This window comes from Pan troglodytes, chromosome 20 (genome assembly GCF_028858775.2).
Source record: "Pan troglodytes isolate AG18354 chromosome 20, NHGRI_mPanTro3-v2.0_pri, whole genome shotgun sequence".
In the NCBI taxonomy this organism is placed as follows: Eukaryota; Metazoa; Chordata; class Mammalia; order Primates; family Hominidae; genus Pan; species Pan troglodytes.
In genome coordinates, this window is record NC_072418.2 from 15,838,089 (window position 1) to 15,850,557 (window position 12,469).

The 12,469-nt window shown below is 57.5% G+C and overlaps 2 protein-coding genes across 4 annotated transcripts; one reads left to right on the forward strand and one right to left on the reverse strand.

Moving 5' to 3' along the window:
- Positions 1 to 1,246: 1,246 nt before the first annotated feature.
- Positions 1,247 to 7,578, reverse strand: STX10 (syntaxin 10). Of its 2 annotated transcripts, XM_016935231.4 has the most exons (8): positions 7,334 to 7,578; positions 6,923 to 7,092; positions 6,694 to 6,788; positions 6,215 to 6,277; positions 2,474 to 2,581; positions 1,953 to 2,059; positions 1,766 to 1,860; positions 1,247 to 1,675 (listed from the first exon to the last, which is right to left on the reverse strand). In XM_016935231.4, the coding sequence occupies exons 1-8, from the start codon at positions 7,366 to 7,368 to the stop codon at positions 1,599 to 1,601; spliced, it is 750 nt and encodes a 249-aa protein (XP_016790720.2). In that variant the 5' UTR covers positions 7,369 to 7,578; the 3' UTR covers positions 1,247 to 1,598. The 2 variants fall into 2 exon arrangements, with proteins under 2 accessions (XP_016790720.2, XP_016790721.1); XM_016935232.4 differs by having other exon boundaries at positions 1,247 to 1,860; positions 1,957 to 2,059; positions 7,334 to 7,562.
- A 17-nt stretch (positions 7,579 to 7,595) lies between these two features.
- IER2 (immediate early response 2) lies at positions 7,596 to 12,119 on the forward strand. Of its 2 annotated transcripts, none has more exons than XM_016935233.4 (2): positions 7,596 to 7,747; positions 10,137 to 12,119. In XM_016935233.4, the coding sequence occupies exon 2, from the start codon at positions 10,379 to 10,381 to the stop codon at positions 11,048 to 11,050; it is 672 nt and encodes a 223-aa protein (XP_016790722.1). In that variant the 5' UTR covers positions 7,596 to 7,747; positions 10,137 to 10,378; the 3' UTR covers positions 11,051 to 12,119. The 2 variants fall into 2 exon arrangements, with proteins under 2 accessions (XP_016790722.1, XP_009433114.2); XM_009434839.5 differs by lacking the exon at positions 7,596 to 7,747 and adding an exon at positions 7,998 to 8,115.
- Positions 12,120 to 12,469: the final 350 nt, after the last annotated feature.

Genomic DNA, 12,469 nt, shown 5'->3' on the forward strand with positions numbered 1-12,469 from the left:
GGTGTGGTGGCGGATGCCTGTAATCCCAGCTACTCAGGAGGCTGAGACAGGAGAATCACTTGAATGCGGGAGGTGGAGGTTGCAGTGAGACGAGATTGCGCCACTGCACTCCAGCCTGGGTGACAGAGCAAGACTCCATCTCAAAATAAATAAATAAACAAATAATAACATAGAAGCCAGGCATGATGGCTCACACCTGTAATTCCATTACTTTGGAAGGCTGAGAGAGGAGGATCAGTGGAGCCCAGGAGTTTGAGACCAGCCTGGGCAATATAGGGAGACCCTGTCTCTACAAAAATGAAATAGCCAGGCGAGGTGGCATGTGCCTGTGGTCCCAGCTACTTGGGAGGCTGAGGTGGAAGGCTGCCTTGAGCCCAGGAGTTCCAGGCTGCAGTGAGCCACCATTATGCCACTGCACTCCAACCTGGGAGACAGAGTGAGAGAGACCCTGTCTCAAACAAACAAACCCAAAATAGGCCAGGCACAGTGACTCATGCCTGTAATCCCAGCACTTTGGGAGGCTGAAATAGGCGGATCATTTGAGGTCAGGAGTTCAAATTCAAGACCAGCCCGGCCAACATGGCAAAACCACATCTCTACTACAAATAAAAAATTAGTTGGGTGTGGTGGAGCATTCCTGTAATCACAGCTATTCAGGAGGCTGAGGCATGAGAACCGCTTCAACCCAGGAAGCAGAGGTTGCAGTGAGCCGAGATCACGCCATTGCACTCCAGCCTGGGCGACAGAGCGAGACTCTGTCTCAAAAAAATATAAATAAAAATAAAAAGATCAAGAGAACCTAAACCATTAAAAAAAAGACTCGCATGGGTGCAGTGGCTCACGCCTGTAATCCCAGCACTTTGGGAGGCTGAGGCAGGCAAATCACTTGAGGTCAGGAGTTTGAGACCAACCTGGCCAACATGAGGAATCCCATATGTACTAAAAATACAAAAATTAGCTGGGTGTGGTGACACACACCTGTAATCCCAGCGACTTGGGAGGCTGAGGCAGAATTGCTGGAAACCAGGAGGTGGAGGTTGCAGTGAGCAGAGATTGCACCACTGTACTCCAGCCTGGGTGACAAGAGTGAAACTCTGTCTCAAAAAAAAAAAAAAAGAAAAGAAATCCGGAACACGCACATGTGCAGACACACACTGGAGCACTTGTGCAAGCAGTGGCTTAGAATGGGAGTCCCAATCAGGGCTCGGTCACGCATTTGCAGTCAACACACACCACACGACACAAATACGTATAAAAAAGGCTGACATTTTATTTCCAGGTTGGCACGTGTATAAGGCACAGGGGCAAATGGCTTTGGAGTCCTGGAACTGGAAATGGAGACAGGTGTGTCTCAGGTGTCCCTGCCTCCACCACCCCCTAAGTGCACTTGAGACAGGACCAGTGGTGGTGGTTCCAGCCCAGGGTCCTGAAGGGTCCCACTGGCTCTAGGGGAGAGCCATGGGGACAGCTCCCCAGGCGGGACCCTCTACTCTCCAGCTACCCAGGAGGGACCCTCTCCTCCTAGGGGGCGAGGCCAGCTCCAAAGTGCTTGGTGGCTCCCCAGGCTTAAGGGACCAGCCTGCCAGGGAGGGCTGGGGTCAGAGAGAGAATAGTAAGATGAGAACGAGGAGAAGCACCCCCACTAGCACGGCGATGGCACACCACTGTCGGCGGTCTGGGAACGAGAAGGTCAGGGGTCACGGGGAGAGGGTACCACCTACAACCTGCCCCCACCAGGACTGACCCCTCCCCTGAGGGGACTCACCACTCGTCATGTGGGATACTTTGGCCAACTTCCTGAGGACCCCGTCCATGCGGGACTGGGTGTGGTCCATCTCTTGGGCGAAGGCATCCAGCATGCTGCCAAGAACAGGATGGCATCAGCTCCAGACGGCGCAGACACACCAGGGCGGCCGAGAGCCCCTGGCCCACCCCCAGGGTCCTGGCCTCACATGCCCTGCTCGTCCAGCTCTTCCCCAACGCGGCCGGACATGTGCTTCAGAACCTGGATGCTCCCAGACACCATCTCCAGCTGTTGATCCTGTTCATCCATGATCAGCTGCAGAGCGAAGGGGTGGGAGATGCTGTTGAAAACGACCCCAGAAGGCCAGGCGCTATGGCTTAGGACTGTAATCCCAGCACTCTGGGAGGCCGAGACAGGCGGATCACTTGAGGCCAGGAGTTCGAGACCAGCCTGGCCAACATGGTGAAACCCCATCTCTACTAAAAATATAAAAATTGGCCAGGCATTGTGGTGGGCGCCTGTAATCCCAGCTACTAGGGAGGCTGAGGCAGGAGAATCACTGGAACCTGGGAGGCGGAGGTTGCAGTGAGCTGAGATCGCGCCACTGCACTCCAGCCTGGGCGACAAAGCGAAACTCCATATCAACAACAACAACAAAAAGGGACCCCAGACCTCAGATCAGTCTGCAAGGCTCTCCCCTCCCAGGATCCACCCCGCTGGCCCCAAAACCTGCTGTGTGGCCTGCTGCTCCTCGATGTAGCGAGATGTGGCCGAGACTGCGCTGGCATCCAGCAGGTCGCTGGGTGACTTCTGGGCAGCTGGCTTGCCTGCGAGTATCTGCAGGGGCACACAACATAGGCTCAGGGAGAGACCCCAACTCACAGCGGGGCCTGTGGGGCAAATCTCCACGGTGGTAAGTCAGGGAGGCAGACTCTGGGGCAGGACAGCCTGCATTCCCCACTCACCACTTACTAGCAAGGTGACCCAGAGACCCCATCATTTGGCTTCCTTGTGCCTCAGTTTCCTCATCTGTAAAATGCAGAGAGCAGGATGGGGCATGGTAGCTCATGCTTGTAATCCCAGCACTCTGGGAGGTGGAGGTGGGCAGATAACTTGAGGTCAGGAGCTCGAGACCAGCCTGGCCAACATGGTGAAACCCCATCTCTACTAAAAATACAAAAATTGGGCCGGGCACAGTGGCTCACACCTGTAATCCCAGCACTTTGGGAGGCCGAGGTAGATGGATCACGAGGTCAAGAGTTTGAGAGCAGCCTGGCCAACATGGTGAAATCCCGTCTCTACTAAAAATACAAAAATTAGCCAGGCTTGGTGGCGGGTGCCTGTAATCCCAGCTACTAGGGAGGCTGAGGCAGGTCAGAATCACTTGAACCTGGGAGGCTGAGGTTGCAGTGAGCCGAGATCACACCACTGCACTCCAGCCTGGGTGACACATTAAGACCTTCTCTCAAAAAAAAAAAAAAAAAAATTACCGGGTGTGGCAGTGCATGCCTGTAATCCCAGCTACTTGTGAGGCTAAGGCAGCAGAATCGCTTGAACCTGGGGGGCGGTGGTTGCAGTGAGCTGAGATCGCACCACTGCATTTCCAGCCTGGGTGTCAGTGACCTTGCCTCAAAAAAAAAAAATAAATAAAATGGGAAGAGGTAGAATCCGTGTTTCCTGGGTTGAAATGAGGATTTAAAGAATTAATTGATGGGGGACACTTACAGCAGTGCCCAACACATAGTAATGCTAGTAAATGTCACATTTTACTATTTGTTTATTTTTGGGGGGATTTTAGCTGGGATTACAGGCACCTGCCACCACATCCGGCTAATTTTTGTATTTTTACTAGTGATAGGGTTTCCCCATGTTGGCCAGGCTGGTCTCGAACTCCTGACCTCAAGTGATCCACCTGCCTCAGCCTCCCAAAGTGCTGGGATTACAGGCGTGAGCTACCACGCCTGGCCCAACAGATGTTTGTTTGTTTGTCTGAGACAGAGTCTTGCTCTGTCACCTAGGCTGGAGTGCAGTGGTGTGATCTCGCCTCACTGCAACCCCCACCTCCCGGGTTCAAGCAATTCTCCTGCCTCAGCTTCCCAAGTATCTGAGATTACAGGTGATCACCACCACGCCTGGCTAATTTTTGTATTTTTTGTAGAGACAGGGTTTCATCATGTTGGCCAGGCTGGTCTCGAACTCCTGACCTCAGGTGATCCACTTGCCTGGGCCTCCCAAAGTGCTGAGATTTTAGGTGTGAGCCACCGTGCCCGGCTCCAACAGATGTATTTTAGAGTTTGGACTTGAATTCCCCCAAGGCAGCACATCTGGAAGGCACGTGGGCACTGCTATGGGATGACAAACTGGGAGGAGCCTCAGTCCCCCACCCTCCCCGACCCCACGTACACTTATGAGGGAGAGAGAAAGGCTGGTGGTTCTCAACATATGAAAAATATCAACAGAGAACACCAAGAGAAAAAGTGGACTGACAGAGGTGGTTGGGAGAAACACAGAAACACACACACACACACACACACACACACACACACACACACACGGCAGGCACATTACAGAGGAAACTAGCAGATATTAGGATATGAGGGGGGAAAACGCAGATACACTCAGAGGCCAAGTGCACGCACCCAAATAGGTTAGGTGCATGCACAGATGAAAAGGCGGGGGCGGATCACCTGAGGTAGGGAGTTCGAGACCAGCCTGGCCAACATGGGGAAACCCTGTCTCTACTAAAAACACAAAAAATAGCCGGGCATGGTGGCACACTCCTGTTGTCCCAGCTACCCAGGAGGCTGAGGCAGGAGAATTGCTTGAACCCAGAAGGTGGAGGTTTCAGTGAGTCAAGATTGCACCACTGCACCCCAGCCTGGGCAACATGGCAAGACTCCATCTCAAAAAAAAAAAAAGGAAGCTGGCCGGGCCCAGTGGCTCATGCCTGTAATCTCAGCATTTTGGGAGGCTGAAGCTAGTGGATCACAAGGTCAGGAGATCAAGACCATCCTGGCCAACATGATGAAACTCTGTGTCTACTAAAAATACAAAAATTGGCCGGGCGTGGTGGCTTACACCTGTAATCCCAGCACTTTGGGAGGCCGAGGCAGGTGGATCACGAGGTCAAGAGTTCAAGACCAGCCTGGCTAAGATGTTGAAGCCCCGTCTCTACTAGAAATACAAAATTTAGCCACGCATGATGGTGGGTGCCTGTAATCCCAGCTACTCGGGAGGCTGAGACAGAATTGCTTGAACCCGGGAGGCGGAGGCTGCAGCGAGCCGAGATCACGTCACTGCACTCCAGCCTAGGCGACAGAGCAACACTCCATCTCAATAACGAAAAAAAAAAAATTAGCCGGGTGTGGTGGCATGTGCCTGTATTACAGCTACTCAGGAGGCTGAGGCTGGAGAATCGTTGAGCCCAGGAGGCGGAGGTTGCAGTGAGCCGAGACTGCGCCACTGCACTCCAGCCTGGCAACAGAGTGAGATTGCATCTCAAAAAAAAAAAAAAAAAAAAAAGGAAGTTATGTGCGATGGCTCACGCCTGTAATCCCAGCACTTTGGAAGGCTGAGGCAGGCAGATCAGTTGACGTGAGGAGTTTGAGACCAGACTGACCAACATGACAAAACCCTACTAAAAATACAAAAATTAGGCCAGGCGCAGTGGCTCACGCCTGTAATCCCAGCACTTTGGGAGGCTGAGGCAGGTGGATCACCTGAGGTTGGGAGTTCAAGATCAGCCTGACCAACATGGAGAAACCCCGTCTCTACTAAAAATACAAAATTAGCCAGGCATGGTGGCGCATGCCTATCATCCCAGCTACTCGGGAGGCTGAGGCAGGAGAATTGCTTGAACCCAGGAGGCGGAGATTGCGGTGAGCCGAGATTGCACCACTGCACTCCAGCCTGGGCAACAAGAGTGAAACTCCATCTCAAAAAAAAACAAAAACAAAAACAAAAATACAGAAGTTACCCTGGCATGGTGACGGGCACCTGTAATCCCAGCTACTTGGGAGGCTGAGGCAGGAGAATCGCTTGAACCCAGGAGGCAGAGGTTGCAGTGAGCTGAGATCAAGCCACTGCACTCCAGCCTGGGCAACAGAACAAGACTCTGTCTCAAAAAAAAAAAAAAGAGTAAAAGGCAGGCATGCGTCCTGGAAACAGGTGCACACAGGACAAATGGCATGGAAGCAGAAAGGAGATAGGTACACAGGCCCCCAGCCCTCTCCTGCAACAGGAAACCAGTATAGACCCAGAGGACACAGTAGAGAGGGACCCATGGACATATACACGTAGAGAGGTTCAGGTGCACACACCGAGAAAGTGCAGGCAGGTAGACAGCAAGAAGATAACTGCCCACAGAGAGGATGGGCACTGTCGCAAAAGGGACAGGTGAACACACACAGAGGGATCTGGCTTGGTTACCCCCAGGGGCTCAGGTGGGCAGGGTGGGTCAGGAAGGCTTACCTCTCTGTTATTCCTCTCCAAAAATGCTACGGCTGTTGGGCTGACCATATGGTCCTTCATTTCCTGGAGGTAAGGACAGCATTAGGGAGGAAAGACACTCAGGCTGGGCGCGGTGGCTCACGCCTGTAATCCTAGCACTTTGAGAGGCCAAACCGGGTGGATCACCTGAGGTCAGGAGTTCGAGACCAGCCTGCCCAACATGGTGAAACCCCGTCTCTACTAAAAACACAAAACTTAGCCGGGTATGGTGGCAGGCACCTGTAGTCCCAGCTACTCAGGAGACTGAGACACAAGAATCGCTTGAGCCTGGGAGGCGGAGGTTGCAGTGAGCCGAGATTGCAACACTGTACTCCAGCCTGGGCGACAGAGCGAGGCTCTGTCTCAAAAAAAAAAAAAAAAAAAAAAAAAAGAAAGAAAGAAAGAAAAAAAAAACACACTCAAACCTTCCCCCACTCCCCGCCTGCAGGACCTTTCCTGACCTGGACTGCCTCTCGCATCCGCTCCACGAACACCTTTCTCTCCTGCAGGTCCCCGGCTGGGAGCTTGAACTTGCCTGGGTTGGCTTCCACTATACGTGGGCTGAGAGTCAAGGGTCAAGGCCGGAGCCAGATATCATCCCCGTCCCTAGGGGTCCAGCCCTACCCGAAGGTGGGCTGCCACCGCAATGGGCTCTCCCATGCCACCCCCTGCCACAAAGCCCCAGGATATCGATGGTCTCTTCCAGGTCCTCGAGGTCCCACTCGATGCTGCGCAGGCCATTCCGCAGCTCATTGGTCGTCCAGTCCAGCTCCTCGCGTCCGACCGCCGCGCTTTCCTGCAGGAGCTCGCACCAGCGCTGGTACAGCCCGCGGGCCGTGTTCACCGCCTTCTGCACCTCGCTGCGGGCAGGGGCACGGCGGGCGCGGCTGGGGGCAGGCGGTCCTCCCGCCTGCCTCTGCCCCCGACTGCAAACCCAAACGCATGGGGGACTCCGGAGACCCCTATATACCCCTGCGTGCGCCTCCCACTCTGCACCCCGACGGCCTTGCCCAGCCCGCCGGGCACGCTGGCGCCGGCACCCGGGCACTGGCTGGCTTGGGTACAGAGCACCCTCCGCCCTCCCCCGTCGTTGTCACTCACCCTCGGACTACAAAAAAGGGGTCTTCGAGAGACATATCAGTCCCTTCCCCCCCAGGCCGAACCCCCCTCCCGGCCTGGGTTCGCGGGCTGGTTCCCTCCCAACCGAGGAGAACGCGTCGCCACCCCCGCCCCCGTCACGCCACCATCGAGAGCGGGACCGCCAGGGGAGAAAGAGAAGCCTCGGAGGCCCGACGTGCGGACACTTCCGCCCTCTCCGCAGCCATCTTGGTTGTGGGCAGAGGCAGCTTCCGGTGCACATGCCCCCGCCCCTTAGCCCTCTCGTGCCGCACCGTAGGGGGCGGTGTCGGAGTTCTGTCTGGGCCTATTCGGGTCCGAGTTCGGAATTTCGGTTCAAGGCCCAGTTCCTCGGATTGTTCCTGCGCAACTTCAGTTTCCCTTCCAGGCACGGGCAATGTAAATAATGATAGCCTCCCTCATCTCTGGCGGCTGGGTATTATGGCTGGGGAAGGGGCTCATTCGATTCGTTGAAGCTTTTCATGGACTCCCTGAGCTGGCACCTGGGAGATCGTCCCATCCCAGGGTTCCGAGTGTCAGGTTTGGCTAGGGTCTGGGGGAGAGGTGGTCCTCCCTTCTCCCTGCGGGGGCGCGGTGAGGAGCGGGCCTGCTCCTCCGGGGAGTTCTGCCGCATTCTCCCAATCTCTCTTTCCTGAGAAGTGGCGGAGTTGGGGGCACCTCGAGGTCGCCTTGGGGCGAGGTGGTCGTGAGGGGGTCCCAGATATGCCAGCGGCGGGGGGAGGTCACCTTTGAGAGCGTGCGTGGAGGTGGGTTTCTTCAGAAGCGCGGAGTCTTTCTGGGTGCGAGCCTGGGGGTAGCGGGTGGTGGCTTTGAGGATGGTCTCCAGGGGGGCCCTCTGTGTGTGGGGTCTCCGTCTGGGTAGGGGCCAGGAATATCAGCGGAGGAACTCAGGGTCGTCCCTATGTGTGACAGTGGCGCTGTGTGTTGGGGAGCTTCGGGAAAGCACTTTTTTTGAGTGATAGGGGGCCTGGTCTCCCCTGGAGGGTAGGCGGGTTATCTGAGGGAGTCCTCGGAGGGTCGCCCCCTTGCGCGTCAGAGTTGCTGCGTGGGGTCTCAGAGATAGCGCCTGGGCTGGGGAAATCATTGTGGGGTCTCCGTGGTAAGGTTAGCGGGGTGGGGACGGGGGCGTCTTCGGCAGGTCGTCGCAGTCTGGCACCATCGTTGAATGGGGACGAGTTTGGGAAGGGTCTTTTAGGGGGGAATAACTTTTGAGTTCCCAGCGTGCGGGGGAAGGGCGGGACGGGAGGGTGTCCCAAGGCCTGAGAAGATCAGTGTGGGGCAGGGGTCAGGAATAACCTGGGAGGGGGCCTTGTATGGGGGAAATAATTGGGAAGGGGAGAGATGGGATGAAGGGGGCCTCAGCGGGTCGTCTCCTGTGTATGCAGGGTCGTTCTGCAGCGTCTCTGGGAGATGGCGTCCCTGGGAGCCCTCAGGTCGCCCCTACCCGCTGCGGGGTGCTTTCCTGGCGTCACGCCTTCCTGGCCCCTGGAGGGAAGGAAATGAAACTCTCCTCTTCACCCACCCGGCTGGAATGCGAGTCAGGAAGCCTGGGGTTCCAGCCTGCTCCGGCTGCCCGGGTCGGGGATGGGGAGGGGCGTGGCCGGAGCGCAAAGCCCCGCCCCTCCGCGCCCCCCCGGAAGCCCAGCCGCCGGCCGCTAAGGCGATCACGGGCCCTGTCCTAATATGGGCAACCGGAAGCGGCCCGCGCGACTGCCCTACGTCACTCCGTCCAAATTTAGTTGTGGAAGTCAGCGGGCGCTGGTGGCGGGAAGGCGCCGCGAGCCAGTGCGGGCGGAAAGGGGGCGGGGGGCGCACCACCCCTTAAAGGGCCCGCACCAGGAATGAATGGAGCCATTCGAACAATTCTGCATCCTATTTTTGGAGGAAGTGGAATTAGTATTTCTTGGAGAGACGGCGCGTAGCGGAGGGTAGGGCGGAGATTTTCTATCTGCTCTGTCTCTGCATTGCTGGGTTTCCAGCTCCCAACCTAACCCCGCCTCCCCGAACGCGGAGACGGAACTCGGCCCCCTTGTTTGGGGGGCGGCAGCCACGTGTTCACGGGGACTGTCGTGCACGCCGGGTTCGCAGCCGTGCGAGCTCTGAACCCACCCGTGGAGCTCCTGTCGCGGGAAACTGCGGGGGAATGGCTTGGTACGAATCACGGGAACCCGTAGCCCGGGGCGGGTCACCGCCTACAAGCAAGGGCTGGCGTACGCTGGAGACCGAAGAGCTGGAGGCCCCAGTGGCCCCCTTTCACAGCAGTAGCAAATATTGTTTGTTTAGTCAATATTGGCCTAGTGACTCTGCCTTGGTTTCCCCACTTGAAGGAAGCAGATAGAACAGTATCCTCCGAGGAGTGGAGGCTGGGGATCGGTGAATTATTGATAAAAGGAGAGCTCTTAACCTAGCCTGGCACGTTGTAAGCGCTGTTAGCATGATTATTGGTGCAGAAAACACTCATTAGACACACCTGGTAAATGCTAAGAACAGTGGCCACAGGGGATGTTCAGGCTGGAACCCGGGTCTTCCCCTGTGTGAAGGGAAACTTGCTGCCCACGACCCACTGGGGCCTCCAGACGGGAGCATGTGGGTAGGCCGTGAGCTCCACCCCCGGCCCCCCTCCCTTGGGCCAAGGCGCTGATGCATCGGCGGGGCTCAGAGAAAGGAGCCCACCCAGAAAGCTCAGCGTGGAGGCGGGGGACGCTCCTCCTCGCCAGGGTTCCCGTCCCCTTTCCCTGCTGGGTAAATCGCATTCTGTCTCTTTAAGGAGTGTTTGGCCGCGACGAGTTGGAAAGCCCGGATGCGTCCTTCGGTTGGGCGGGGTGTCTCAGTGACGTCACTGGGGGTATAAAAGGGCCTGGGTGGCGGGCGCCTGGGCAGAGCGTCCTAGCAGTGTCACTGCGTGGGTTGGTTTGTGTAGAGAGGCGTGAGCGAGCCCGTTGTCCGGAGTGCACCTGCTTCCTGTTCTGTCCCTCCGGGAGCCCCCGCCGCTGTCGCCGTCGAGTCGCCATGGAAGTGCAGAAAGAGGCACAGCGCATCATGACCCTGTCGGTGTGGAAGATGTATCACTCTCGCATGCAGCGCGGTGGCCTGCGGCTGCACCGGAGTCTGCAGCTGTCGCTGGTCATGCGCAGCGCCCGGGAGCTCTACCTCTCGGCCAAGGTGGAGGCCCTCGAGCCCGAGGTGTCCTTGCCGGCCGCCCTCCCCTCTGACCCTCGCCTGCACCCGCCCCGAGAAGCCGAGTCCACGGCCGAGACAGCGACCCCCGACGGTGAGCACCCGTCTCCGGAGCCAATGGACACGCAGGAGGCGCCGACAGCCGAGGAGACCTCCGCCTGCTGTGCCCCGCGCCCCGCTAAAGTCAGCCGCAAACGACGCAGCAGCAGCCTGAGCGACGGCGGGGACGCTGGACTGGTCCCGAGCAAGAAAGCCCGTCTGGAAGAAAAGGAAGAAGAGGAGGGAGCGTCATCCGAAGTCGCCGATCGCCTGCAGCCCCCTCCGGCGCAAGCGGAGGGCGCCTTTCCCAACCTGGCCCGCGTCCTGCAGAGGCGCTTCTCCGGCCTCCTGAACTGCAGCCCCGCGGCCCCTCCGACGGCGCCGCCCGCGTGCGAGGCAAAGCCCGCTTGCCGCCCGGCGGACAGCATGCTCAACGTGCTCGTGCGGGCCGTGGTGGCCTTCTGAGGACCCCGAGCGGCGCTGCCGGAGCCCAGAGCGCGCGTCGAACCGTCGGCCCGAGGGCGCAGACCTGAGGCGAGGCCACCCCCCTCCATCCCGGGGGAAGCGCCCGCGAAAACCGTGGAGAGAAGCCGCCGCCCGGGCTGCTGAGAGGCCCGGAGAGGGACTCTGTCCCCGGGGAGCCATCGCCTTCAGTGTGCAGGGACGGCACCGAGGAGTCTGAGCCGGGGGCGCGGGCGCCTTCCGCAGAGACCTGCGCCCACAGGTGCTGTCTTAGTGGACTGGGACGTGAACCTTTCGCTCTCCTTCTGGACTGGGAGAAGGGAGGCTTGGGTTTTGTGTTTTTATTTTTTTGTTTGTTTGTTTTTAAAGATCTCCTCAGGGTCGGACTTCATTTTGTACTGTGGGCTGTGCTGGCCCTTTCAAGGTTTTTCAAGAGTTGGTTTTGCGTTTCCAACCTCGGAGAATTCCAGGCACTCCCCTTCCCCCTCCGCTGACATACTTGTATAAGCGGTCATCGTTGCGTCATGGGGCAGGCGTGGGGAGCTTCCTGTCGCCTTGCGTGGGTGTGGGGCCTGGGAGGAGGTTCTGGGGCGTGCACCCGCCCTGGGCAGTGGGGAGGAGAGTGGCCTGAGTTACTTAACCCCCGCGTGCTGCTGGTTAATGTCCCGCGCCTCTGCACCTTCGGGTGGGAGCGGGGACTGATCTAGTTTCACATTCAGGTTTTTCTCATCTGCATTAGAGGTGTCCAGTAGGTTCCCAGGTTCCAGCGTGCCCCTCCCTCAGACACGGACACAAATCAGCCGAGAAGTTCCTGGTCTGAATCACGAGAATGTGGAGGGGTGGGGGGTGTCAGTGGAAAGGCATAAGGCTGAGCTGAGACCAGTTGCTGGTGAAACTGGGCCAATCTGGGGAGGGGAACATCCTTGCCGGGGAGGGGAACATCCTTGCCAGGGAGTTTCTGAGGGTCTGCTTTGTTTACCTTTCGTGCGGTGGATTCTTTTTTTTAACTCCGTCTACCTGGCGTTTTGTTAGAAATGTCAGATAGGAAAATAAAAACCATTTGAGTAAAAAAGCCGGTGCTGTCTGGTTTTCTGCTGTGGTGGGGGAGGGGCGGGGTTAAAGGGTCAGGGGCTGGCAGCCGCTCGCTGGGGCCCCAAGAACCGGTCTGACCGGTTACCACGTGGGCGAGAGAGGGTTGGGCCCCCTTTTCCTTGCCCGCGCATTCCCTAACTGGTGGAGTCCCGCCTCCCCCAGATTTGGGGGTTCCCTTGAAATTGTCCTACAACTCCGGGATAGGGAGATCGGGGCTTTCTGAGTTGAGACAATAGTGCTAAACACACTGCCCCAAGCGGAGCTGGGGATCGATCGCACGCACTTTGAAGCCTTGAAAGGTGGTAGATCTCGCCCCCACCCCCTAGACCA

Bases quoted from the DNA above. Each gene is read 5' to 3' on its own strand.
- STX10 (XM_016935231.4), bottom strand. From the start codon at position 7,368: ATGTCTCTCGAAGACCCCTTTTTTGTAGTCCGAGG. The intron at 7,093-7,333 runs GTGAGTGACAAC...CCCTGCCCGCAG, and splicing joins CCCTTTTTTGTAGTCCGAGG to CGAGGTGCAGAAGGCGGTGA. The intron at 6,789-6,922 runs ATATCCTGGGGC...CTCTCAGCCCAC, and splicing joins GGACCTGGAAGAGACCATCG to GTATAGTGGAAGCCAACCCA.
- IER2 (XM_016935233.4), top strand. From the start codon at position 10,379: ATGGAAGTGCAGAAAGAGGCACAGCGCATCATGACCCTGTCGGTGTGG.